This window comes from Hydra viridissima, unplaced genomic scaffold, assembly GCF_058129835.1.
Source record: "Hydra viridissima isolate aposymbiotic clone 2 unplaced genomic scaffold, HvirCarnegie_v1 scaffold_7, whole genome shotgun sequence".
NCBI classification, from domain to species: domain Eukaryota; kingdom Metazoa; phylum Cnidaria; class Hydrozoa; order Anthoathecata; family Hydridae; genus Hydra; species Hydra viridissima.
This window is the reverse complement of record NW_028324306.1, coordinates 5,069,573-5,097,491: the sequence shown is the minus strand read 5'-3', so window position 1 is coordinate 5,097,491 and position 27,919 is coordinate 5,069,573. Positions and strand designations below refer to the sequence as shown.

The window sequence follows — 27,919 nt, the reverse complement described above, 5'->3', positions numbered from 1 at the left end:
ATTCTATATTACTAGTATGTCAATCTAAAAAGTACTAATAAAACCAAATAAATTGTTGTATTTTAGAACTAATTAATAATAAGTAATATGCCTGAGCTTTCTACTTGCTGTATTGGTAAAGCATTAAATGAACAGTGCTATCTATCTAATAAAAGTAAACGCTACCAAGAACTGTCTAAACTAAACCAAGAGCTTATTTCTTTGAGAAGCAAAATAAATCCCGTAGATTTTATTTGTAGCTATCACGAGAAAGTTTACTTGTCGAGGTATGAGAATGAACATCGCAAGTATTGTTGTAATCCGTTGAACAAGCACGCAACTACTATAAAAAGCGGGTTCTAGCTCATTGATACTTTTCCATACTTAAGGAATGCAAGATGGCGTCGTGTTTTTTTAATGTAAAGTGTTGTCTGAATATTTTTTCCCGTTCTAAAATTATTTCTTTGCGCATTTTCATAATGAGATGACATTATGAAAAAAGGTTGTGAATGTCTTAGTTAATTTATTCTTTGTAGTTGTTCTTCAAGTATGGAAAAAGATGTTTATATTTTTCTCTTCGTGTTTCTCTTATTAATTGATTATGTTCTTTTTGTCGTTGTTCTTCAAATCCATGTTGTAGTAAGAGTTTAGTATTGTGATGAATGGGTAAGGTATTTAATTTTTTAATTTTATTAAGATAATTTTCATCAATTCTTTTTTTGTGAATAGTGGAATAGTGGAATTGTATAGCAATTCTGTGTAATTCTGGGTCAAAAGTGGGTTTATTTATTTCCTGTAGTTCACTGTAACAGAATTCCTCATATTCTTCTTGTTCTGTAATACTCATTTTTTATAACAAGAAAAAATTTATTTAAGTCATTTTAAAAAAGTTTTCACTGTATATTTTACAAAATTAAATTTAAAAAAGGGATGCTTGAGAATGGAGAGTTTGGTCCGAGAAGCAAACCAGCGCCGATAGATTCATATCCTCTTCCGCTTTTAACGTAAACTCCGTCTTTGAATGTGCCTCCTTTAGGCCAGGGTGTTAAAAATAATCCGTTTCCTCTGTGCGTTCCCATTTTCATTCCATTTCCATTCTTTTTCAAATAAACGATACCTCTTCCTGCAATTTTATCAACCATAGCAGAACCTGCAGAAGATCCTACACCTGCTAACAATCCGGTGGCAAGAGCTGGAACTACTCTTGTTGCAAGTGTACTACCCAACATACCCAATAAAGGTAGAAGAGCTCCAATAAATCCTCCTTTCACATTTGCGTTATGTTCCAATTGGGTTTTGCTCATTTTAATGGTGACTCCAACTCCTCGATGGAGAGCGTCCAAAAGTTTTCGATGTTGATTTTGCGTTACAAGTAAAACGTCGTTTCCGTTAAAATCATCTTTTGAAATACGGATGCTAACGGGTTTACCTGTTATCATTGATTTTTTTTATTTTTTCAATCTGTCCCTGAGACACATTTAATTTAACACTAACATATTTGCTCATTTTTAAATGTGGGAAAAAATATTTATTTCACTTCTCGAATGTGATAACGGATCGTAATGTCCTCTCCACGAAAATCAACCAAATTTCCATTTTGGTCAACAACGCGAGTGATCATTGTGGAGATTTCTGGGACTTTGACAGGGAGGTAAACCAAATGAGTGGGTCTTTCGATGATTTTAAACCCAGGACCAACAGCTGGATAAAAAGAGTAGATGCAATTGAGTTGGGAGCCGTTGATGTAAGCCGACCCGATGACGTTGTTGAGGATTCTGATCGTGTTGATGCTTGAAATTCTGACGACATCGTCAGACTCATATTCGGAATTAGAGTCCAATTGTCTTTTTGTGAATCCTAAAAGTGAGGCGATGCTGTTATCCACATTCAAATCCATCATATAATTCAATCCAAGTGTGATGGTTGATTTTAAAGTGTTTAAATTGGATCCGATTTTTATGTTGTCAGGAGAGTAGCTGATTTTATTTGTTGTCACGTAGCTAGCGCTTTGAGTTGCATAATTTTTTATTGTGTTTGAGACGGTCTTTTGTAAATAATTGTTAATGTCAATGATGTCATAGCTCCCGTCTGGAATGACGACATTTTCCCAATTGATTCCGTTGTTCATGCTATACCGGAAAGAATTGTTTTTGCTGGTGATGTTTGGAAAGCTGTTGTACGTCTCAAGCCCTAGAAAAGCCATTTCATAAGTTTTTCCTTTTTCAAAAACGATTTTGTCTAAAAATTCTGTTATGATTACGTTGGAATTTCCATCCACGTCGATGATTATGCCTGACATTTTTTTATTATGTAACATTTTTTTAAATCCTTCGGATTCATGGAATTTCACAAGTGAAATTTTAAATCCGTTTGCGAATCTAGGCTTGCGGATTTAAATGGCTTCTTTTGGAAAATAAAAAGTGTCAAATCCGCTTCGCTATTTTCCATTGTCCTTTTTTGACGACAAATCAATCACCGCAAATCCGTGAGGTTCAGACCAACAATGTCTGCAAAACTTTTCAAACTCTTTTTTTCCCATATCGCTCGAAACGTGGTCTTGATAAATGTGGTTAATGTTTTTTAAGTCTTGAGGAAAGAGACAGATAAAATTGGTGTTTTCTCTGATCGTTTGTCTTGGGAGCATGAAATAATTTTGAGCGAGGTAAAAGCAGTCGACGTTAAAGTGTCTTCCTCGGATGTAATATTTTTCACACTTGTTTTGTTTGGTTAGTTGTAAATCGTCAAAGATCATTAAATTGTTTTTGGATGAATCAAGATCTTCAGGATTAGGCACATCGTCAGCCGTTTCAAAAAATTGACACTCCATGCCTTCGGTTTCGGAAAAATTTTTTGAAAGATCGTTGATAACGCATTCAGGGTCTAGTTTTAATTTTTCAATTTCGGTTTGTACCTTGAACAAGTCGAGGATTATTTTTTTTGGCAATTTTTTTTCGAACGAACTTTTTAGTATTTTGTACTCGGGTTGGAAAAGAGATTTTCCAAAAACTTGCAAATGGTTATAATCCAACCATCCAGGTCTGAGCAATAAATTGAGAAGCAACGTTGTTTTTCCACATCCGGATTTTCCAACGATGATTCCTCGAATGCTTCTCGGTAAAAGCTTGTTGTTGTTTCTTTTGATTTTTCCAATATTCCATGACAAATCAGACACTTCCATTTTTAGTTTAAAAATATTTTTTTAAAATAAAAAAAATGTACTGTGTTAAATGCAAAAGTAAAACAGAAACGATTCATTTGAGAAACGAGATCACAAAAAACAACAAGCATATAGTCAAAGGGACTTGCAACGTTTGCGGAACGACCAAATGTTAGTTTGTTTCTTCGCATGCGCTCAAAGGATCATCTTCGCATACGGCAAAAGGAGGAGACTTGGTGGAATCGATCAACAATTTTTCAAAAAAAATAAAGCTTCCATGGGCAAAATTTCCAGGAGAAATGCACATTCCAGGAATGAATTTTGCAGGACCTGGCACAAACTTGGACAAAAGACTCACATCCACCGATATGTATCAAGAGTGGAGCAAACCGGTAGACCGAGTGGACAATGCAGCATACCATCACGATTTAGCTTATAAATATTTAAACGACGTTCAAAGCAGAAATTTGGCAGATCAAATGATGCTTGAAGAAATGAACTCCATTCCAAACCCAACTCAAAAAGAGATAAACGAAAGAAAACTGATCACTCCCATCATCAAAGCCAAAGCTAAATTCGGATTAGGTTTAAAAAATTCGAAGAATTTCCATGGATCCGAAGGATCTAAAAAAAAGCACCGGAGAACCTGAAATGGACAGATCAACTTGCAAACGAGCTTCATAAACCAGTCATTCATCATTTTAAAAGAAGAAAAGTGTTTGTGAACGACATGGATGAAATATGGGCTGCAGATTTGGTGGACATGCAATCGTTTTCAAAATTCAACAACGGGGTAAAATATTTGCTCATGGTGATCGACGTATTTTCAAAGTATGGATGGATTGTACCGTTAAAGAGTAAAACTGGAGTTGATGTAGCTAACGCTCTAAGCAAAATATTTGAGGAGAGAAAGTGTACAAAGATGTGGGTGGATAAAGGTAAAGAGTTTTATAACAAGCATGTGAAAGCGTTGGGAGTGCAATTGTATTCCACTGAAAACGAGGAAAAAAGTTCTGTTGTTGAACGATGGAATAGAACGATGAAAGAGAGAATGTTTAAATATTTTTCAGCCAACAATACCAATAAATACATTGACGTATTAGATGAAATGGTGAAAAATTACAACAACACAAAGCACTCTTCTATCAAAATGACTCCAGTGGAAGCTAGCGATGAAAATAATAAAGGTAGGGTATGGTGGAACCTGAATGGAAAGACGCAAACAGAAAGAGCAGGACCAAAATTTTCAATGGGTGACAAAGTGAGGATCGTAAAAAAAAAGTCTCATTTTGAAAAGGGGTGGCAACCACATATGCTCCAGCAATCACAAGCATATAAATTATGATCAATACATTCATCATATAATATATGACAAGCACTTTTACCACACCAATCCGAATATACTGATACAACAACAACCAGCAGCCACAAAAGCAACATATCAAAAGAATTAAAAAAAAAAAAAAACACAAATTTATATTGAATTAAACAAAACCTTATAATACGAAAGATTTACAAATTACTTACCGACCAACCCTCCTATAATACTATGAGATATATATATTTTTTATATTTAACCACCGACCGACCATCCATATCTAATACTATGAGATATATAGCGATTATATATATATAATCGCTATATATCTCATAGTATTAGATATGGATGGTTAACCACCGACCGACCATCCATATCTAATACTATGAGATATATAGCGATTATATATATATTCTTTTTATAAATAACCACCGACCGACCATCCACCACGATCGTGGTGGATGGTCGGTCGACGCCATACGACGATTCAATTTTCACATGGGGGACGACTTTTATTTTCAAATTCCACCAGGGTTTAATCCTAATGGACCGCAATTTAGTAATAAAAAGGTTAATCCGAATAAAGTGTTGAAGGTCGCCCCTGGATGGGATAATCAGATATTTGGAGTAAATGAAAGAAATTTTAAAGATCCTGTTTCTGCTCGTATTGCTGAAAGTGTTGTTACTGGTTTAACTGGTGCTTTTAATCCTAAAACTGTATTAAATGTTGGAAATACTATTAAAAATGTTGCTTCTAATGTTAAATTACCTGCTATTAGTGATGGTAGGCGTATTTTAAAAGATTTATTGTTACCTAAAAATGAAATTGGTTCTTATGAGCGTATTGCTTTAAAGGAACTTGGTAAACGTAGACCTACTAATGTTTTGGAAGATATGTTGTATGGTGATTCTGATTGGAGTGGTTCTTCCTCAAGTTTGAGTTCTATTAGTTCTAATAGTTCTGCTTCATCTAATATTTCTCGAAGTTCTAATGGTAGTAATTTATGGAATTTTCATTCAGATTATCAACCGGTGCCTACAACTGATATTCCAGATTATATGAGATTAAAAAGAGTTAAGTATGAGTCTTTGTTTCAGCCGAATGACATTCCTTTATTAAAAGGGGGTAGTGTTTCTAAAAAGGTCGGTCGGTATGAATTGATGTCACATAAGGAGATTCCTATGTTTTTTAATCACTTACCTAATATGGGGTTAAAAGGCATGATGGGTATAATATACCTATAAATTCAACAGATGGTGTTTTTGATGTCTTTTCAAATGGTTTTGAAGATAGAAAGAAGGTATTTTCAGAGAATAAGAAGAAACTTCGTTCATCCAAGCGGAAGAAAAGGTTGGTCTCATCGAGGTTTTCATTCAACTAATGGCGGAGCAACCACCGAATCGGGAGCCATCCGCGTCACCAGATTTCGTTTTGAAAGAGGACTTGATCCTTCTCATGGTTATTATGATGAATTTACTATTGAGAAGAGTTTATATTTTTATTGTAGTGTAACTTCTGGTTCTGTTAATGATATATATTATTTTCCTGTGTCTTATCCTAATTTATGGGCAGATATTGATCAATATTTTCCTGTTGCTGATGGTATATTTTATGTTGATAAAAAGGTGTCTTGTGAAGTTTTGGATGTTCGTGTTGAGAATCAATTGAAAACGTCTCAGAATACTGTTGTTCCTTTGGAGATGTCTAATATTGGTATTCGTTTTTTTGATGTTGAAGGTGATCAAATGATTACTGATAATATTTATCCATTGTTTGATGTTGCTGATTGGAAGAAAATTCAAGATATGAAATTAAAGAGTAATGATAAGAAACCGTCTGTATTGCCAACTCTAAAATTATATGAGGATTCGATATTTTTTGATGATAAAGATCGTAAACCTGTAAATACTAGATTTTCGAATGTTATTAGTACTAAAGACCCGCGTTTTAAAGAAAGGAACAATGTTGCTGAGAAGGTTATTTATTATTCTGAATGGATTAATGACATTGGATTGAGGAAACCTATTAAATTGTTATTTAATGATCCTAATTCTGTGCGTAAATTTAAATTTGTCAATACTCAAGGTAATTCTTGTGGACAATTTGTTCAGTCTGATCAAACGTTAGCTGTTCAGAAGAAAGAAGGTTTTTTTGATCAAAGTTGGAATGTTTTAAATACTTATCCTGTTGATTATAGATTTGGTCATATTGAAATGCCTCATCATGGTTTAAAAAATTTGTTAGCTCGTAGTATTATTAGTGTTAACGATGATAAACGTAAAGATATTCAATATCCTGTTGGTTTGCATAGGTGTTATTGGCAGGATTCTGGTGAAAAAGAATATGCTGCTGGTAATTTGGATTGTGTTTTTGCTGCTATTACACCATATTGTACTGATTCTAAAGAGCCATTTGGTAATGAGCAGTGTTTTGATACGTTTTTGCAACCATATTCGGAATTTGATAGAAGTGCTGTGTTATGGAAAAATAGACAGAATTATGATTGTATTGCTGGTGATACTTTTGTTGAAAGTACTTGTAATACTTACTGGAATAATTTACCTAATGTTATGCCTTTTTCTGGTAATAAAAATTGCAAAATGTTAATGTTTTGTGTTGATCCTGCGTATAGTGAAGGTGAAATATTGCCTACTACTGTTCGTGGTCGTATTAGACTTACCCATACTGTGCAAGTTTATAAACGTGAATGGGTGTTCGATCGTATGAAGTTGAATCCTCCTGATCCTAATTATACAAGAGCTAATCATGTGCAATGTAAATTTGGTTCAGATTCCACTTTTATTACTACTACTATGCCTTCACCTTTTGTTAAGGGGAATCCTCAATTGACATTTTTGAATTGTTATCAGAAAGTATTTTTACCGGCTTTTACAACTATGTTTATTGGAGTTGTCAATGATGACGATGAAACTGATGAGCCATCGAATAAACGATATAAAGTTTAAAAATGTATTTCATTTATATGTTTGTTGAATACATTTTCATTTACAATTGTTTTTTCTTTACGTGCTTTAGATAATATAAACAGTAATTCAGGATTGAGCTTTGCGTACTCTGATAACTCCTCTTCTTTTATCCAGTCAAATAGTGGTTTTCCTAAGAAGAGTATGACGCAGCGATTTTCAAATGCTTTATACTCATTTGCGTGCCATTTAAGTATATCCTCTTTGTTATCGCTGTTCATAGTTATCATGACGGGATGCGTGTCAACAGGTAGTGGATCTTTATATTTTATGTCCGTGGTTAGGGTGGGCGCACCTTCTAGCAATTGTTTCATTAATTGTACCACTCCAGCATGCTCGAATATGAATTCATCGCACCTGTAAACTATACAATTAACTAATGATTGCAGAAGGAAAGGCGATGGATTTGCGCTCATAGGACAATTCCAATAACCTATTTCATGAGGTAGGAATCCCCCATATAATAGGTTAGCGAAAAAAGATTTTCCACCATCTGATGTCCCGCATAAGATCAATCCTTTTTTTTTAAAATTTTCATTAAATAAAAAACGTGCTAATAATGTAATTAATCTATTTACAGTGAGCATATTTTGCTGTGCAATATTGCGCAAAATATATATGACCGCGCCAAGTCTGCTTTTGTCTGTACATTCTACGATTCGTGTTAATATAATATTGCTATCTCCGTGTTGTAAATAGTTTTGTCTGAATATAGTTTTTTTAATTGATTCTAAGTCTCCTGTCATCATTCTTTCTAGGAGTCTTAGATTTCCGCATTCTTTTAATTTCAAGTCATACTGTCTGCTGTTCATAATTTTGTTTTTGACTAAATAGTCTATAAACAGCTCTCTAGTTTGACTTTTTTTGGTTTTGCGTTCAGTTTTAATTGTGTTTACATTATTTGCATTACATTCTATTATACAGTTATTATTAATATGTTTAAATAATTTTTTCAAAGTATTTAAGCACGTTATTGAAATAAGTACGGTCATTAACGTGCTTAATTTCAATTGATGTGCTACAACTGGTGCATGTAGATCCATACCTTCTTGTGTTGATTTCGTTACATCCTCGACATCCGTATCGTCTTGATTTGAAAAATCGTCTTCGGATAGCGAGTGACATTTTTTCGAAGCATCTGTCTTTTGGTGTGAGAATTTGAACCCCAACCAGGACGTGAGTGTGTTCTTTCCCATCGTATTTTGATGTTCTTCCGTCTGCATATTCACATTTCTGATGTGTTTTTTGCCTGATTGGGGCGCAGCATACTGTTGAGGAGGTGTAATCAAACCATATGGATTCATTTGGTTTTCCGGTATAGATGACATGTACAATGTCAAATCCTCTGGATAGATCTGAATTAAATATAAATAATTCCTATAAAGAGTATTTTGGAAATGTTCTTTTATAAATTTGTATTTAAAAAGAATATATTTAAACTTACTGTTTTATCTAATTCCATTAGTGGTGTGTCCATTATTTTATCTAATTCAGTTAAGTTTGATTTGTTCTTATCTTCTGTGACTGTTACGTTTTCATCTTCGTCGTCAGATATTTCAACGATGTTTGTTTGTTTTAGTTTGTCTTTTGCGTCTTTACTTCCACATTGGTTCATATCGTCTGCCAGTAATTGGTCTAATTGGCTTTCTGTTATTCCCAATTCATCCGACATCATTGGTTTTATTTCTTGTGCTTGTTTAGCGTATTCATTTGCTTCTTTTGAATCTAGAGTAGTATAGCTTAATTCCATTAAGATTTCATGAGCTTCCATTTGATTGTTGCAGGTTTCGAGCATTTGTTTTAAATTTTTGATTTTTCTTTCTCTTGCTCTTACTACTTCAATTGGTATATTTGATTTTCTTTTTACTACTTTCGTGTTAACCATTTTAAATTTAAAAGATATGATACAGCTTTTAGTGTTATTCGTTTGTTGTTTTCGTGCTTTATGAAATGGATTTAGTTTATTTCGTATTTATATACTGGATTATAGTAATCCTTTTTCTTATTGGTCGGAATCTAGTTTAAAACCGGTTCTTTTCAAAAACCTTATATTACGAAACCTTTACAAATTACTCACCGACCACCCGCCCGACCATCCCCGCCGGCCGCCGCCGCTATGAGATCTCATAGTATACGGCCGGCGGGGATGGTCGGGCGGGTGGTCGGTGAGTAATTTGTAAAGGTTTCGTAATATAAGGTTTTTGAATAGAACCGGTTGGACTGAAGAGGTTTTTACCGTGTTAAATGTTCAGCATACGAATCCACCCACGTATAAAATCGCTGATGCTAACGGTGAAGAAATTAAAGGTACATTTTATGAACAAGAAATGCAAAAGACCAATCAAGACATATTTAGAATTGAAAAAGTCATTCGCAAGCAAAAGAACAGATCTTTAGTCAAATGGTTTGGATATCCAGACTCTTTCAACTCATGGGTAGATCATAAAGAATTGATTTCTCTGAAAAAATGAGTTAAATAATTTTCTTTTCTATATAAAAAGATGAATTTTATTACAATTGAAAGTTTTGATGAGAGAAAATTATCAGTTGGAGAAATTTACGCGGCAACCAAACCAGTGGTCTATCAAAAAGTGTCAGTACAATATTCTTATCCAACTGGAGATGGACCTCTTGTATTACGAACACCTACATTATTTTCGTATGGTGTGTGTGAAAATAAAGATCCGGTAACACAAAAATTGACTGGATATTCCATGTCCTTTGTTTGCTTTGATGCTAAAAAGGGTAAAACTGAAGAAGAAGAAAAGTTTATTAGCACAATGGAAAAGATTACTTTGTTTATTAGAGGTGAAGTGTATAAATTGTCAACCAAACTTAAAAAGGGAGGAAGAAAAAAGCAAATTAATTCAGACGAATTGAGTATTTTAAAATATAAACCTGACCATGCTGATGCAGCTCCTGTGTTTTATGCTAAAATGTATATAACTAAAAATGAAGACGAAATACTCATTACTTCTATATTTCATAGAAAGAAAACAGCTCTTGATATAAAAAATGGAGTCAAAGGAGAACGTAATAATAAAAATTTGGTCATATCTTCTGGACATGATTTTATCAATCAACGATGTTACGCTATTGGAGGACTTAGAATTGATGGGGTGTATATTGGTCCTTCGATTGTGTTTATTCAAGTTAAACTGTCCGAAGCCATCATCGTAAAAAATGCATCTTTACCTCATAGCATCATGATGTGTGAAAACCTGGATTTGGGAGAAATGGATTCTGACGAGGAAATGTAAAAAGCAAAAAAAACTGAAAATAAAACGACTTAAAACATTTTATTTTCATATTAAAAAATGCATGCCCCACACAAGTTGTTTAAAAACAGCGCCTCAGCAGAGATTCACAATTTTAATTTCCATCTGAGTCATTTAGAGGATAGAATCAAAGAGTTGGAACGAAAAAATACAAAAAACATTATTGTAACAAAGAAAAAGTTGGATTATCCTACCTATTTCAACATCAACAGACAGCACGAGATTTTTGCTCAACAAGACATTAAATTTCCTCCTGTATCTCACAAGCAGATATCGTTGTCCGTAGGTTTACAATTAGACAAAGGAATTGCTTTCGTCACTTTGATGAATAAAATAAGCAATCAATTGAATTATTTCAAAAACGATGCTATTTTTTCCGAGTCTGTGGATGACATAGATATGACCATACACAATTACAACAACCAGGAAGTCACCGTTAAAAAAGGTGAAAAGCTTTGTAAAATAAACTACATCGATTCGAATTTAAAAAAATGTGTCTTTGTTAAAAAGATGGAAATAATAAAAAACACTGAAAAAATTTATCCAGTTCTTCCAACGGCACCATCAGATGGAGGACATTTATATCGACTTCAAAAAATAAGCGAGATCCAAAAAGAAATAGAGGATGAAAAAGTGAAACGAATGGCTTTGAGTAAAAAATACCATCGAGCGGCAAAAATAATTCGTTTCACCGACGACGGATTGCAAACGGTATGCATTGGTTTAGGGGTTACAGGGATTGCACTTTTATCAACCGTCGTTGCCACTCCTGTTTCGATTGCGTGTGAAGGGATTGCTGTTGTATTGGGAGCTTTATCCATTTTCGGAAATCATCAGAACAAAAAAATGATGCTAAAGGCTGAAAAGCACGAAAAATTGAAAGTTCTTTCCGAGTCAAAATTGAATACGATTAGTGACCACATTTCAAAATCTCTTATGGATGGATTTGTGAGTGATTCCGAGTACGAACTCATTCTCAGCGAGCTTCAAAAATTCAAAGCCATGAGTGAAGAAATCCGAACCAAGACAAAAAGCGCCATTGACGAATTGACTAAAGAGTCGTTGATCCAAAAAGGAAGAGAAGACGCGATAAAGGCATTCAACAACTTGTTCAAGAAATAGTAAACGCAATCGAGTTTTTGTTTTAAGTTTTTTTCTCCGTATTCTAAAAATGTCTTTTTTTAGAATACAAGATCCTGAAAAGCGAGATGAGATTTTGAGAGAATATAGAGCTAATAGAGAAAAGCTTTACAATGAGAGTCTCAACACCAACATTTCAGATGCAAATTATCAGACTGATTTGAGCCTCGTTTTTTAAGCCTCTGATTGAGAGCAATGAAAATATAAAAAACGAACTAAAAAGCATCGCATACAGAGAGGTTGAAAACACTCCACTGGCTTTGACTTATCCAGAAAGCGAGCCGTCTTTTGAAAGTTCAAAAAGTGATAAAACTTTTGGAAAAATGAATGTTGGAAATATTGCTTTGGATTATTTATCCAAATACGCATCTAAACGATTTGTTGCAGACAGAGTGTTTGGAATTCACTCAAAAGAACGCGGAAAAATGTTTATTGGAGACAAAGAAATTTTTATCGACAATAACGACGTTATTATTGATGGAGAAAAGTACGAGGGGACGACAGGTATTTGGGAATTGATCACAAGATCCAAGCCTGATACAACAAAGGTGTCAGACGAGGACATGAAAAATTATGAAAAAATACTCGTTGTAACGCATGCAATGGAGAAGGAAGGGAGACCAACCGTGCCAAAATCTTCGAGAAGTGAAAAGTGGGGAACGATTGTTTCAAAAATTTGGGAAAAAAATTACACAAAAACGAGGGGAAAAAAAGGTCGAGGAGTGATCATTCTTCCTAGCGATCCGAATGTGCTTACGCAAAGGCTTAACTTGAGCATCGCTGCAGGACATACTGGAAATATAGCATCGAGAAACGAAGCCGTTGCCATTTGTGACGAGCTTTTGAGACAGGGGGAAATAAACAAAGAAGAATACAGAGCAATTCAAAAATACATCGAGTCGTGAGAACGGATTTCAAAAAATATTTTCTCATTTTAAAAAAATGCTCATTGTGAACAACAGAAGATATTTTAAAAAGAACGTCGTTGGAGGTGGAGGAATCATGGACGCGATTAAAAATTTTTTGAGGAGAATGGCAGCCACAAATGCTTCACGATCGTCTCTTCATTTATTGAGAAAAGCAGCAGCAAGCGAAATTGGAAGAGAAGCAATCACAGCCGCCAAATCTGCTGGAAAAGAATTAGCCTCTTCAGCTATATCAACTGCTAAAGACGTTGCCATCGACAAAGGAAAAAAAGCGCTTGAAAAAGTTTACGCCAAGACAGGAACAGTGAATCCAAACCAATTACTCACCACGATTGTAAACGAAGCGGCAAAGACTGATCCGTATATTAATCCAATGGAAGAGCTGCATAAAAAAATGTTTGGTTCTTCCATTCAAGTGAAAAAGAAAATGACGAAAAAGAACGCGGCTAGAATCCAAGATCTCGTTAAAATGGGGAGCGGGCTTTTGATTGCTTGATTATTTTTTTTTAACGAATCAAAAATGACATAAATTTTTTTTTTCTCATTTTAAAAATGATAAACACCGATAGATTAAGAGTTGATGAAATGCCAGAGTATGACACTGGAATTGAAAAAGTTGATTTTTTCGAGTACCTCCCAACAAACCTCGATTTAAATTCTACAGGATCGATCGTTTTTGAAATTGATTGCCAATCTGTGCAAACAGTTCCGTCTGATGCTTACAGTATCGGACAAAACATGGTGGACAAACTCAAATTTAGAACAAAAGTTGATCAAAAACTAAAAAAAACTAGTAAAACAATTGAACATATTATTTTTTATTTAGTTTATTATGTTGTTAACAAAACTTAAAACTTTTGAATCATACTAAAAATCGCTAAAAAAGTTTTAAAACATGTTTTCCCTAACAAACTACATTTTTCTTTGGACAAAACAAGGTGAACATTCAAAAAATCGACTGAAAATTCAAAAAAATACAAAAATTAACTTATTATTTTTCAAAAAACTTCAAAAGTTAACTTAATATTTGGTAGGACCTCCTTTACTTTTAATTACTGCATTCATTCTTCGAGGCAAAGACGCAATTAATGAGTCAACAATTCTCATATCAACCTCTCGCCAGGCCTTCTCGATTTGTTCAAATAATTCCTCACTGGTCTTCACATTTGCACGCTCAATCTTATTGTCAATTTTTTCCCACATATTTTCTATGGGATTCAAGTCAGGGCTTTGTGCAGGCCACTCCATTTTGGTGATATTCTTGTCCTTGAACCATTGTTTTACAATTTTTGAGGTATGTTTGGGATCATTGTCCTGTTGAAAAATCACTTTAGGGGCATCTCCCATTCAGCATGTGGTAACATACCATCTTCCATTATATCTTTGTAAACAAAGCGGTCCATAATTCCATTAATTTTGTATATAGGACCAGTTCCTAGTGCTGAGAAACATCTCATAGCAGACGTTCCATGCTTAACACTCTTCTTGGTATATTTAGTATTGAATCTGGTGTTCTTTGGTCTCCAGACTCGCTTCTTGCCGTCGCTTCCAAAAAGGTTATATTTTGATTCATCACTAAAAAGTATGTTTTTCCACTGGTCTACAGTCCAATTTTGGTGTGCTTTGGCAAACGCAAGTCTTAGCTTTCTATTTTTAAAGGAAGTTAGCGGTTTCTTGGCAGGCATTCGAGAAAATAATTTTGCTTCGTTAGCTCTTTGTCGCACAGTGCGATTACAGAGATTTGTAGTTCAAGATTTTCGGTTAATTTTGTGGATGACAAAAATGGATCTTTTTTAAGCTCTTTAACAATTATTCGATCTAGTCTTTGTGATGTTTTTCTTGGACGTCCGCCCCGATGGTTTGTTTTATAGCAGTCACGAGATCCAAATGATTTGACAGTTTTGCTTACAGTCGATTTAGCTATATTATATTTTCTACAAATTTGAGCTTGACGTTTTCCGCATTTAAAATCTTTAACAATATTTTCACGTAAAGCACTTCCTAATTTGTCGTAAGCCATTTTAAGTTGCAATTTACCCCATATATCACGAGTTAAATCTATTATTAATTTAATTGAAAAAATAATTGGCCAGACGTTCCAAAACCTATTTTATTATTTTAGAGTAATGTTATGATAAAAGTGAAAACAAAAGAATGCGGTAAATTGAATAAAGACAATGAAATCTTATAAAAAAAAGCTTCGTTTTGATTTGTCCACCTTGTTTTGTCCAAAGAAAAATGTAGTTTGTTGAGAAAAATGTGTTATAAATTTTTTTTGTGATTCTTAGTATGATTCAAACGTTTTAAATTTTGTTAAGAACATAATGAACTATTTAAAAATTAATATGTACAATTGTTTTACTAGTTCTTTTTAGAATTTGATCAACTTTTGTTCTAAATTTGAGTTTGTCCACCATGTTTTGTCCGATACTGTACATCCTCGTTGAAGGGGTTCTCAAAAAAGCGGATGGAACTGCATACACAGCAACAGACAACATCGCTCTGATAAACAACGCCATCATGTATTTGTTCAGCGATGCCACCTATGATTTATCAGGACAACAAGTGGAAAGAGTCATGTATCCAGGTCAAGGAACAACCATGCTTGGATTGTTGAAATACCCTTTTGGTTTTCAGCTTGCAGATGGTTTGAAGCAAATGTGGTATAAAGACACTTCAAACGCCACCGGAAATTCAGGATTTGTTGTAAGGCGAGACCACTTGTTTGCAGACACGACATCCGTTGGCGCATTTTTGTTTAAGATACCATTAAAACACATTTTTGGTTTTTGCGAAACTTACGACAAAGTCGTTTATGGCTTCAGACACACCATCACCTTCACAAAAAAGAATACGACGACGCCATTTACAGAGCTGAGACTGTTGCCGCAGGAATGATCGACATTAAAAAATTCAGACTTTTTATGCCTGGAATTGAGTTGGATGTTTCGAAGAAAGCCGAATTCTTGAAATTAATGGCGAGTAAAATTTCCGTCCCAGTGGCCTATAAGTCAAACAAAGTCGAAAGACAAGCCATTCCTGCTGGTCTCACAGAATTCACTTGGACCCTTGGAAGAATCACGGACAAAAGCGTTCCGAGATATATCGTGTTTGGGCTTCAGACAAACAAGAATTCCAGTCAAATTGTAAATCCAGCCATTTTCAACCATTGTGATGTCAGCAATTTTTTCGTAACCGTCAATGGAATAAAATATCCAAATTACAATTACGATTTGAATTTTGGAGAAAAGAAAATTACCATGGCTCATTTTGACGCGTTCTCTTTTGACGATAAATATTATGGTACAAACGAACTTGTTTGTCAATCTGGTTTGTCTCTGCTTGAATATAAAAATTTGTTTCCGTTGTTTTTTGTAGACATTAGCAAGCAAAAAGAAAGAGTTGTTTCTGAAACGGCAGAATTGGTGGTCAACCTCAAATTTCGAACAGCAGTACCAGAAAACACCGTTATTTTTGCAGTGATCATTTCAGACAAATTGCTTAATTTCGTTTCCAACGGAACCAGCATGAACGTTGTTTATTAGGTTTGAAAGACCGTCATGAGATTCTTAACAAAAATGATTTAAAAAAATTTTTTTCTTTTTAAAAATAAAACATGAGATATACAAAAAATTATCTGAAAAATTTGCTTATGGAAAATGGAATCACATTAACCTCAAACAAATTGTTGCCTTTGATGATGATTGCGATTGAGAATAATCTAATAAGTAAAGATTCGCTTTTGAAAGGTGTAAAAGAACACAGGTCAGTGGGTCGACCAAAAAAAGAAATAAAATGAAAAATGAGAAAACGGAAAAAAAACCGATCGATCCAAAATACGAGAGACTTGCTTCAATTCGAAATAAACCTGTGTCTGTGAAAACAACCAATATGGAAACCGGGGAAGTGACTGAATACAAATCCCTTTACAAAGCAATGAAAAAGACAGGACATGGATGGAGATATTTAGAACGTCGAAATGGAAAAGTGGAAGATGGAATAAAGATTGAAATTTTAAATTCGGAAAAGCTAGAAAGAAAAAGTCTGTGAGAAATGTAAAAAATTTTTTTCAATTCTTTTTTCAGAGAATTGAAAAGAAATAAAAAATATTAGAAAAATGATTTTGGGTTAAATAAATTTCTTGCTATAATAAAAATGGAAAACAAAACGTTGAAAGAATTAAAAGAAATTGCTAAAGAGCAAAAAATAAAAGGGTATTCTAAAATGAGAAAGGGGGAACTTATAATGGCTTTGCAGCCTGCTGTTCCTCCTAGAGTTGTCTCTGCTCCTGCTGCTCTTCGTAGGCGAACGACTGAGGCAAGACCTTTACCTGTTAATGCTACCGTGATTAGGTTTGTTAAACCACCTGTAAAAGTTTCAATAAAACCGACAAAAGTTTCAATAAAGCCGACAAAAGTGCAGTTTGTTGTCAAACCTTCCGCAGTGATAAAACCTCCTATTGCTCCGAAACCAGCAATCATTCCACCAAGACCTGTGGTAAAACCTCCTATTGCTCCGAAACCAATTCATTTGCAAAAACACATCCTTGATGAACCGGTTTTAGATTCATCACCTGTCATAACACCAAAACCAGTCATTCCACCGAGACCTTCATTTTTTTCAAGTCTGAAGGCAGCTGCAAAAAGTGTGGCGTCGTATGTTAAAACTAAGTTTGATGATGTTAAAGATTGGATAGAACCCTACGTTCCTGAAGTAGTCAAGGAGAAGGTAAACGAATCAGCGGAACAAATCGATAAAAAGATACAGTCTATCAAATCACTTGTATTAAAAACAGTGTATAAACAGCCCGTGCCAAAGCCTTATAAAATAAAATTCAAGTTGACTGAACACGCGTTGGGTAATACTGTTAGGTTATATTCTTACGAGCCTTCTTCTCAATATCAAGACATTGCATCCTTTTTTAATTTGATAAGAGAGTCTGCCATTCAAACCATGGAAGGAGAAAGGAATACAAAAGTAAGAATTATTTTAACGTGCGAAATGAAATCTGTAAGCATCATGACTGGTGAAGAAGTGACTCGGGAAGCAAGCTTTTCATCCAGCTCGGAAATTATTCGAGCAGCTACAGATGTAAGAGAGTTAATGAGCGAAATGGAAGAAAAAGTCTTGGAAAGTAGTGTCAAATACAATGCTTTAGGTTCTAATAGCACCATATCTAAGATTTTAAGAATGGATATAAACTTTATCGATTACACACCTCTAAGCGCTTCTTCCTATATTGAGCTGACTGACGATCTAAAAGACAAAAAAGCAATCATCAACATGAAAAACAACGACAATCAATGCTTTAAATGGTCAGTTACCAGAGCGTTGAATCTGAAAAATAAAAACAACGAAAGAATTGATGAAGACTTGATTGAAAAGTCAAAAGAGCTGAATTGGGAAGGAATTGAATTTCCTGTGAATTACCATAATATTGACAAGTTTGAAAAAAATAATCCAGACATTAGCATCAACGTTTTTGAGTATGAAAATGAAAAACCCAACCCTTTGAAAGTATCTGACTTTCTCGATCGAAAGCATAATGTTGATTTGCTGTATATTAAAAACGAAGACACAGAACATTACTGTCTCATTAATAGTTTCAGTCGATTTGCCGGCTCCTCAGCATCAAAAGGTAAAAGAAAACAACATTTTTGCAGAAGGTGTCTTCAATGTTATGATCAAGAAGAAAAGCTTCAAAAACATCGAGAAGATTGTTATAAAAACGCGCCAATGAGAATTGAACTTCCTAAAAAGGGTGCAACTCTTCAGTTTAAAGGCATCGGAAAGTCAATGAGGGTTCCATTTATCGTATATGCTGACTATGAAAGCTTTATCAAGCCGATAGACACGTGCGCTCCCAACTCAAACCAGTCTTACACAAAAAAGTTTCAAAGACACATTCCATGTTCCTTTTCCTATTACATAAAATGTTTTGATGAAACCGTTTTCGAGCACGATCCAGCCATTTCCGTATCGTTTAGCGAGAACATCGATGTTGGTCAATTTTTTGTTGAAAATTTGGAAAGCGCAATAAAAGAACTTTTTGGAAAAATCGAGAAAAAAAAGATTGTTTTGACAAAAGAGGACGAAAATAATTTCAAATCCGCAACAGTTTGTCACATTTGCAATAAAAATCTCAACGACGACAAAGTACGCGATCACTGTCATTTTACTGGAAAATATCGAGGAGCGGCTCACGACGATTGCAATAAAAAATATCAAGTTCCAAAATTCATCCCAATCGTTTTTCATAATTTGTCTGGTTACGACACTCATTTGTTCATTAAGAGGTTAGGTGGAAAGATCACTTGTATACCCAACAATGAAGAAAAATATATCAGCTTCTCGAAAAAAATCAAAGTGTACATTGTACAATCAGAGAGTACATTGGAAAAGATGGAAAACCAAAAAACAAAAAAATTGAATTGAGGTTCATCGACAGCTTTAAATTCCTTTCCTCCAGATTGGATACTTTGTCTAAAAATTTAAAGCCAGAGCAGTTTAAAAGCCTTGCATTACATTTTGAAGGTGAAAAATTTAATTTGCTTTGTAAAAAAGGTGTATACCCTTACGATTGGGTGGACGGATTCGATAAATTTCAAGAAACGCAATTACCGCCAAAAGAAGCGTTTTTCTCAAAACTTAGACACGAGGGAATAAGCGACGAAGAATACTTGCATGCGCAAAAGGTTTGGAGCACGTTTCAATGCAAAACGTTCAGAGATTATCACGATTTGTACAACGTGTCGGATGTGTTGATACTGGCAGATGTCTTTGAAACTTTTAGAGACACTTGTATGGAACATTACAGTCTTGATCCTGCTTGGTATTACACCTCCCCTGGTTTGGCTTGGGATGCTATGCTAAAGAAAACTGAAGTTGTAATAGAGCTTATAACCGATATTGATATGCTAAACATGTTTCGAAAAGGAATACGCGGTGGAATCTGCATGATCTCCAATCGGCATGGAACTGCTAACAACAAATACATGAGTGATGATTATAAACCTTCAGAACCTTCGAAATTTCTTCAATATTTAGACGCCAATAATCTTTATGGATATGCTATGAGCAAACCTCTTCCAGTTAGAGGATTTAGATGGATGACTGAGGATGAACTTTTAAATTGGAAATCCATGCCTTGCATTCTCGAAGTTGATTTAGATTATCCTGAAAGTCTTCACGATTTACACAATGATTACCCTTTAGCTCCTGAAAGAATGCTCGTTGGAAAAGTGGAAAAGTTAGTTCCCAATTTAAACAACAAAGAAAAATATGTCATTCACCATGAAAACCTAAAACTCTATGAACGAATGGGGTTGATCACTACTAAAATTCATCGAGGTATCACCTTTGAAGAAGAACCTTTCATGAAAAAGTACATTGATCTCAACACCGATAAGAGAAAAGAAGCTACAAACGAATCTGATAAAGAATTTTTCAAACTCATGAACAACTCTGTCTTTGGGAAAACCATGGAGAATATTCTAAAACGCGTTGATGTTAGACTCATTACCACGAGAAAAGAAGCTATAAAATTATCTAAAAAAACTACATATAAACGAAACACCATTTTTGATGAAAACTTAATCGCGATTCACATGCAAAAGACATTTGTTTTTTACGACAAACCTGTTTTCTTGGGAATGAGCATTCTAGACATCAGCAAAACACTCATGTATGAACATCACTACGACTACATGAAACCTAAATACGGGGATAAGCTGAAATTACTCATGACTGATACTGACTCGCTCTTTTACGAAATAGAAACGGAAGACTTTTACAAAGACATTGCTGATGACGTTGAAAGCAAGTTTGACACGAGCGACTTTCCTAAAGATCATCCTGCCATTCAAAACTTTGCATTTGACGTTGGGTTTAAAAATAAAAAGGTTATCGGTAAGTTTAAGGATGAAACCGGCGGTAAGCAAATTAAAGAGTTTGTTGGGCTTCGTCCTAAGCTCTACTCTTACAAAATCCTTGAAAAAGAACACAAAAAATGCAAAGGAATTCAAAATTGTGTGGTTGAAAAGCACATCACTCATAAAGATTATAAAGAATGCTTAATGACTAAAGAAGAACAGCTCAGAAAAATGAATATCTTACGATCTCGCAAGCATGAGATTTTCACTGAAGAAATCAACAAAGTCGCACTCAGCGCTAACGATGACAAAAGAGTCATTTTGGAAGATGGAATACGCACGTTGGCTTATGGTCACTACAAATTAAAAAAGGTAAGTGATAAAGACGAGTAACAAAAATGAAGTATTTAAAAAAATTCGAAGAATTTTTCACGGATCTGAAAGATCTAAAAAAATAACAAAATAAAAAAATGAGAAACAAAAAAATAAATGTGGAGGGAATTGTTTTACCAAACGAGGCTTTATCCACTATTCAGTTGATGGAAGCAGCAAAAAAACTAAAAATAAAAAACTTTCGAGGAGTTTTTGTCAGAGACGCATTGCCATAAAAACCGAGAAAAAAAGAATGTGGAATTGTCAACACGGGGGATTCGAGCACAGATGGGTTTCATTGGGTGTGTTGGTTCAAAGACGGTGATAAAAAATTCAGCTTTGACTCTTACGCTCAACCCCCTCTCGTCGAGCTCGTTGACTATTTAAAAAGCCCTGTTTTTTACAACAGTGAAAGGGTTCAATTTGGAAACACGTCTTATTGTGGACACTTGTGTCTTTACGTCTTGAAAAAATGCGAAGAGGGAGACAGCTTTCAAGACGTTGTCAACACCCTTTGGTGAATCGAATTTAAACGTATCCGAAGGATTTAAAAAAATTTTTCCCATTTAAAAAATGATTGACAAATTCAACAGAAGCGAATTAAGTGTTTATTTTGATAATCTTGCATCAGACTCAACCAGCAACGTTTATATTAAAACGGACGGATCGAGCACCATCACTGCAGATTTGGATTACAACTCTCATAAAATCATCAACCTGGGTGAACCCACCAACGCACACGATGCCGCTACTAAAAATTACGTATACAATCACGTGACAGGTGGTACTGGAACTGTAGTTGGAACTGCAGATTTGGATTTGAACTTTCACAAGGTGATCAATTTGAACGAACCGACCAATTTACATGACGCCGCCACAAAAAATTACGTCGACGTCAGCTCGAGTCTGTGTGTTAAAACTGACGGATCCAGCACGATCACTGGAATCATCGACATGAACTCTCACAAGTTGATCAACGTTTCCGACCCCACCGCTTTAAAAGACGCAGCGACAAAAGGGTATGTAGACACCAAAGTCTCTTACAACGCTATTTCATACACCGACATTAACATGACGTCGCACAAATTAGTTAATTTAGCTGAACCTACATCAGCTTCAGATTCGGCTACGAAAAATTACGTAGACACGCATGCGTCAGGTGGAACGACTGTGGGAAATGCAGATTTGGATTTGAATTCTCATAAATTGATCAACGTGACTGATCCAAGCAACTCACAGGATGGAGCGACAAAAAATTACGTGGACTTGTTGTTGCAAAAATCGAGTTTGACCAGTGTCGTTCCAGGGACAGGATTCACCAGTTTGGGAAAAAAGTCTCAAATTGTAGCAGGATCAACCACTAGCCCAGTTTTTTCTTACTCTGGTAGCTCTGGGATTTTAAGAAGATTATGGTTGGCTTTTTACAGCACCTCTGGAACAAACGTTCCTGGACTAGTTTTTCTTCGAATCTCTACAGACGGGGAGATCAATGTGGGGAATTATGCAGAAACCACGGAAGGAATTGGTATAGACCAAGTGGATCTCGCAGGAGACTTGCTTTTTTCTCCTTTGGGAGGAGCTTTTTATGCCAACTCTTTGCAAGGGTGTAACGTTTTCAATGGTACTTCTTTATGAGGATATTTCACATTAGACATGCCTTTCAGAACAGATATCACCATTCAATTGGTGAACAAAAATACTACAGCCATTACGTACTGGATTCAACCTTTTATCACCACGCTCCCCTCTATTCCACCCACCATCCCTCTTTACAAGCTTTATGCAACAACGTTCCGTTATATAAGCACTACTTACGGAAACGAATACGTTTTGCTGAGCACCAAGGGGAAAGGAAATGGTGTGTTTTTAAAATACATCCGAATGCATATCATCGGCGCCTCTGGAAACTGGTGGGAATCACGAGTCAGAATGTATGATGGAAATTTACCTCCTGGAAATGGAACTGTCCTTACTCCTTGGACATCTTACAGCGCAAACAATTACACCACTTTCCCTGGATATGACAGCGACAGCCAATGCATTTTCTCCTCCTCTGGATTAGAAGATTTTTACTTGTCGTCATGGAACGGATCAAATGTGACTTCGTTCAACAACAAGTCGACTGGGTTGCTGTATCAATCCACAGCCTCTATCGGATCCACCACCACCATTTCTTTTTACAGAAATTTCGGAGAAGCAGACTCTATGCCTAGCGTTGCAGCTGGAAGAAGAATTGTCGTCACGCTCAACTCTGGTGATGCACAAGTCGGCCAATCTGGAAGCTTCTTCCTCGTCCTCGGACAAGTCTATTATTACGCTTAATGCACAGATGAAAGAAAATTTTGAAAATGACTTAAATAAATTTCTTGCTATAATAAAAATGATGAGGATGAGTGATGTAGAAGATCTTATTGATCCTGAAGATATTATTGATCCTGAAGATGGTTTTCCTGAATATTACTATGAATTAACGAGGGACGAGCGACGAAATTTAATAATTAGTCATATCCGAGGAGAAAATTATGAAACGAGAGCAAACAGAATCCGCGATGAGAGAGAAAGAGACCAAGAACATGATATTATTGAACGACGTCGAAGAATTGAAAGGCCTCCGTCTGAAATAATTATAACAGAACCCACTGAACCTGGTGGGAAAATTAAAGTTAAACTTATTATAAGGAGACCCTCTGTACTTGAAATTACGTTAGAAGAAAAATTAACTCTTAAAAAGCAAAAACGATATGAAATAATTGAAAGAGGACCAACAGTAATACTTAATGGACGTAGACAATAGTCATTTTATTCTTTACATGTAAAGAATAAAATCTTGTATTAAAAACACTTTTGACCCAGAATTACACAGAATTGCTATACAATTCCACTATTCCACTATTCACAAAAAAAGAATTGATGAAAATTATCTTAATAAAATTAAAAAATTAAATACCTTACCCATTCATCACAATACTAAACTCTTACTACAACATGGATTTGAAGAACAACGACAAAAAGAACATAATCAATTAATAAGAGAAACACGAAGAGAAAAATATAAACATCTTTTTCCATACTTGAAGAACAACTACAAAGAATAAATTAACTAAGACATTCACAACCTTTTTTCATAATGTCATCTCATTATGAAAATGCGCAAAGAAATAATTTTAGAACGGGAAAAAATATTCAGACAACACTTTACATTAAAAAAACACGACGCCATCTTGCATTCCTTAAGTATGGAAAAGTATCAATGAGCTAGAACCCGCTTTTTATAGTAGTCACGCAAAAAATGTGAAAAGTAAGTTTCAATATTTAATATTTTAATTTAATAAAAATACCTTAATAACACTAAATAAATAAAAAAAAAAAATATTTAATAATTATTTCCGTTATTTTTTAGATTCTCTTAGAGTTATCAGTCTTTCATATGCCAAAGATTTTGGTTTAATACCTGGTCAAAAAATTTGCACTAGTTGCAGAAAAGTTCTGAATTGCAAACATAATACAAAAGAAAATGAACTCCAAGAAAAAGAAATTTATGTTGACAACCATACATTAAAAGAAGATCTTAATTCAAGTATTGCAAGTTTTGGATGCTCACCTCTAAAACTTGTTTCAAAAAAAGATAGAGTTGCATATGGAAAGCGTAAAATCGATAGCATAAGAGCTCATACACAAAAGGCTGTTGCCAATGTGCTAGGTATAGAAATAGCTGCACTTTGTGAAATTGAATCACCCTCAAAAAAATGTTTGAAAAAAACAAACACAGATTTAGACAATATTATGACTAAAATTAAGTCAAAATTTGAAAAAACATTGTCAAATTCTGAAAAAATCACACTTCTTACACTCACTCCAGACAGTTGGTCAATAGAGAAAACTCAGAAGTTTTTTTTTACTTCAAAAAGATCTGTAGTACAAGCCAGAAAATTAAGTAAAAAAAGTGGAATACTATCAAAACCTTCTCCAAAATCGGGTAGAAAACTAAGCGAAGATGTAATTACAGAGGTTGTTCATTTCTACGAATGCGATGAATATTCAAGGGTTTGTCCAGGAAAAAAAGAGTTTGTTTCAGTTAAAGTAGATAGTAAAAAGCAACATATCCAAAAGCGCCTTCTACTAGTCAATATGAAAGAGCTACATATTGAGTTTAAAAAGAAATATAATTATCTTAAAGTTGGATTTTCAAAATTTTGTGAGCTAAGGCCCAAGTGGTGCATTCCTGTGGGTGGTGCTTCTGGTCTGCATGCAGTTTGTGTTTGCCAGTACCATCAAAATGTAAAGCTCCTTGTACAGAAAATTCCTGGAATTTCTGATTACAAAATCTTATTAAAATTAATGGTTTGTAGCATTGAAAATAGAGATTGTATGCTGCATAGCTGCGATAAATGTCCTGCTAAAAAGGTTTTGTTAGACTACATTGCCACTTTGTTTACAGAAAAAGAAATTAGTGAAGTTAACTTTTATCAATGGCAAAAATCAAATTACCAATGTACTTTAGTACCAGCAACTCTACCTTTAGATGAATTTATTGAAATGGTTTATGAACAGTTAGATAGTTTACGAGTGCATCATTTTATATCAAAAAGTCAAGCCACTTACTACCAACATTTGAAAACTAATTTAAAAGAAAATCAAGCTTTGGTTCTTCTTGACTTTGCAGAAAACTATAGTTTTCTAATACAGGATGCAGTGCAAGGTTTTCACTGGAATAACAGCCAAGCAACTGTGCACCCCTTTGTTGCGTATTTTATAAAAGATGGAAAACTTGATAGTCAAAGTTATTGTGTTATATCAGATCATCTGAAACATGGAACAGATGCTGTTCATTGCTTTATCGGTAATGTTATTGATAAACTTAAACAATTACAAACATTTGAACACATTATCAATTTGGAGCTGCATCACAATATAAAAATTACAAAAATCTTATCAACTTATGCTACCATACAGGGTGACCACAAAGTATCCGCACAGATAAAGAGCTTAATAAAAAGCATGTAGAAAGTATTTGGAACACAAATTTTATTTTAAAACATTTATTGAACTATAACAATTATGATTCAAAGATTGAATTCGAATTTTCCTCCATCAGCAAAATAACAGGCCTGTAGGCGTCTCGGGAATGCTTCGACGGTGGCGAGCAAGTAGGCAGGGTCCAGAGAATCCCAAGCTTTCAGTAGTGATTTTTTTTAAACTTTCAATATTTTTATGCGGCTTTTGGCATGCCTTTCCTTCTAGGACGCTCCAGACTGAGAAATCCATCGGGTTAAGATCGGGGCTCGATGGTGGCCATTGAGAAAAGTTGATAAAATCAGGAAAAGTTGCCGCACAAAAATCCTGAACTGTCTTCTTTTTATGGGCTGGAGCTCCATCTTGCATGAACGTCCAAATACGATTTCCAAGTTCTTTTTGAGCCCAAGGAACAATTTCTTTCTTGAGCATATCCAAATAATTGTCACCGTTGACCTTTATACCTTGTGGAACAAATATGAGCGGTGTCTTAACATGAGCCGTTATCCCGGCGAATACCATAACTGAAGCAGGATGAGAACTGCGTGAAACCGAGACATTTGGTTGAGATTTTGCCCAAACTCGATCGTTCTGCTTATTAAGAATGGTTTCCACTGTAAAAATCTTTTCGTCAGTGAACAAGATGTTGCGATAATCAATTCCGTTGAAACGGTGCAGAAGTCCAAGAGAACGGTCTTTACGTTTGACTTTAGCTGCTTGAGAAAGAAGTTGCGACTTGTTCTTCTTGTATGGTTTGAGCTTAAGCTTCTTTTTGATTATCTTTGCCATTGAAGTTCGTTTTATCCCCATTTTCTTTGCGAGACCTCGAGCAGATTGATTGGGGTTCAAACGCAGGCGATCGCGTACCTTTTTCACATTGCTCGCAGTGATCACTGTTCGAGGTCTTCCGGATTTTGGATGATTAGAACTTGTTCCCAACTCGTCAAAGCGTTTAATTGTGTCGTAAATTGTCCGTCTTGGCGCATGTAAACGGTTCTGAATGTAGCTCGCTGAGTAGCCTTTTTTGTGAAACTCGATGATAGATTGACGATAAGGAGAAACGCGCACCATTCTAAAAAAACCAATTGAACATAGTTTACAAAGTATATAAAGTAAAGTAAATAAAGTTTATGACATAATATTAACCAAAAACAACAAATAAATAAGAAAATACATAAGTGCTTTTATGCTTATATTTTCACAAGATGAAACCGTCTCGTGTGCGGATACTTTGTGGTCACCCTGTAAACACGATTTTGACATGACTGCAGAGTGGCACTTTTTTGCAACATCGCATGGTAAAAGCCCTTGTGATGGTGTTGGTGGAACAGTGAAACGTCTTGTTGCACGAGCCAGTCTACAATCACTAAACGATCCTATTGACACACCAAGCAAAATGTACAGCTGGTGTGTTCAACACGTCAAAGGAATATCTTTTTTGTTGACAAAGTTTCAATAGAAACACATACTACAAACTTCAATTTGGAAGAGAGATATCGTTCTTGTTCGACAATACCTGGGACACGAAACCACCACAGTTTTATCCCAATGTCACTTACCTCAATAAAAATAAGAAGAGTCTCATTTGATATTATTTGCACTAATGTGGAATTTTCTACTTGCAGAATTTAGAATTCAGAAGATTTTATAGTATTGACTTAAAAGAAATCAATGAGATTATTTTATTATTTGAGAAATTTAACTTTTTGTAAATTTTATTATTTTTGTTTATTTTCTTAAAAACATTTTGTTTGTTTTTCATTAAAAAAAATTATTGTATTATAAAGAGGGGAGGGGACAGAGGGGAGGGGACTTTATCTATTGGGATTTAAAAGTTCTTTATCTAAAGGGATTAAAAGGCTTTAAGCATTGATATTTTT

At 34.8% G+C, this 27,919-nt stretch overlaps 1 protein-coding gene and 1 pseudogene across 1 annotated transcript; both read left to right on the top strand.

The window, feature by feature from the left end:
- Positions 1–12: 12 nt before the first annotated feature.
- Positions 13–27,612, top strand: LOC149885764 (uncharacterized; annotated as a pseudogene).
- Positions 8,430–11,209, top strand: LOC149885765 (uncharacterized). Its single transcript, XM_090093717.1, has 2 exons — positions 8,430–9,377; positions 9,622–11,209. Exon 2 carries the CDS (start codon positions 9,941–9,943, stop codon positions 10,697–10,699), a length of 759 nt encoding a protein of 252 aa, XP_089949843.1. The 5' UTR covers positions 8,430–9,377; positions 9,622–9,940; the 3' UTR covers positions 10,700–11,209.
- Positions 27,613–27,919: the final 307 nt, after the last annotated feature.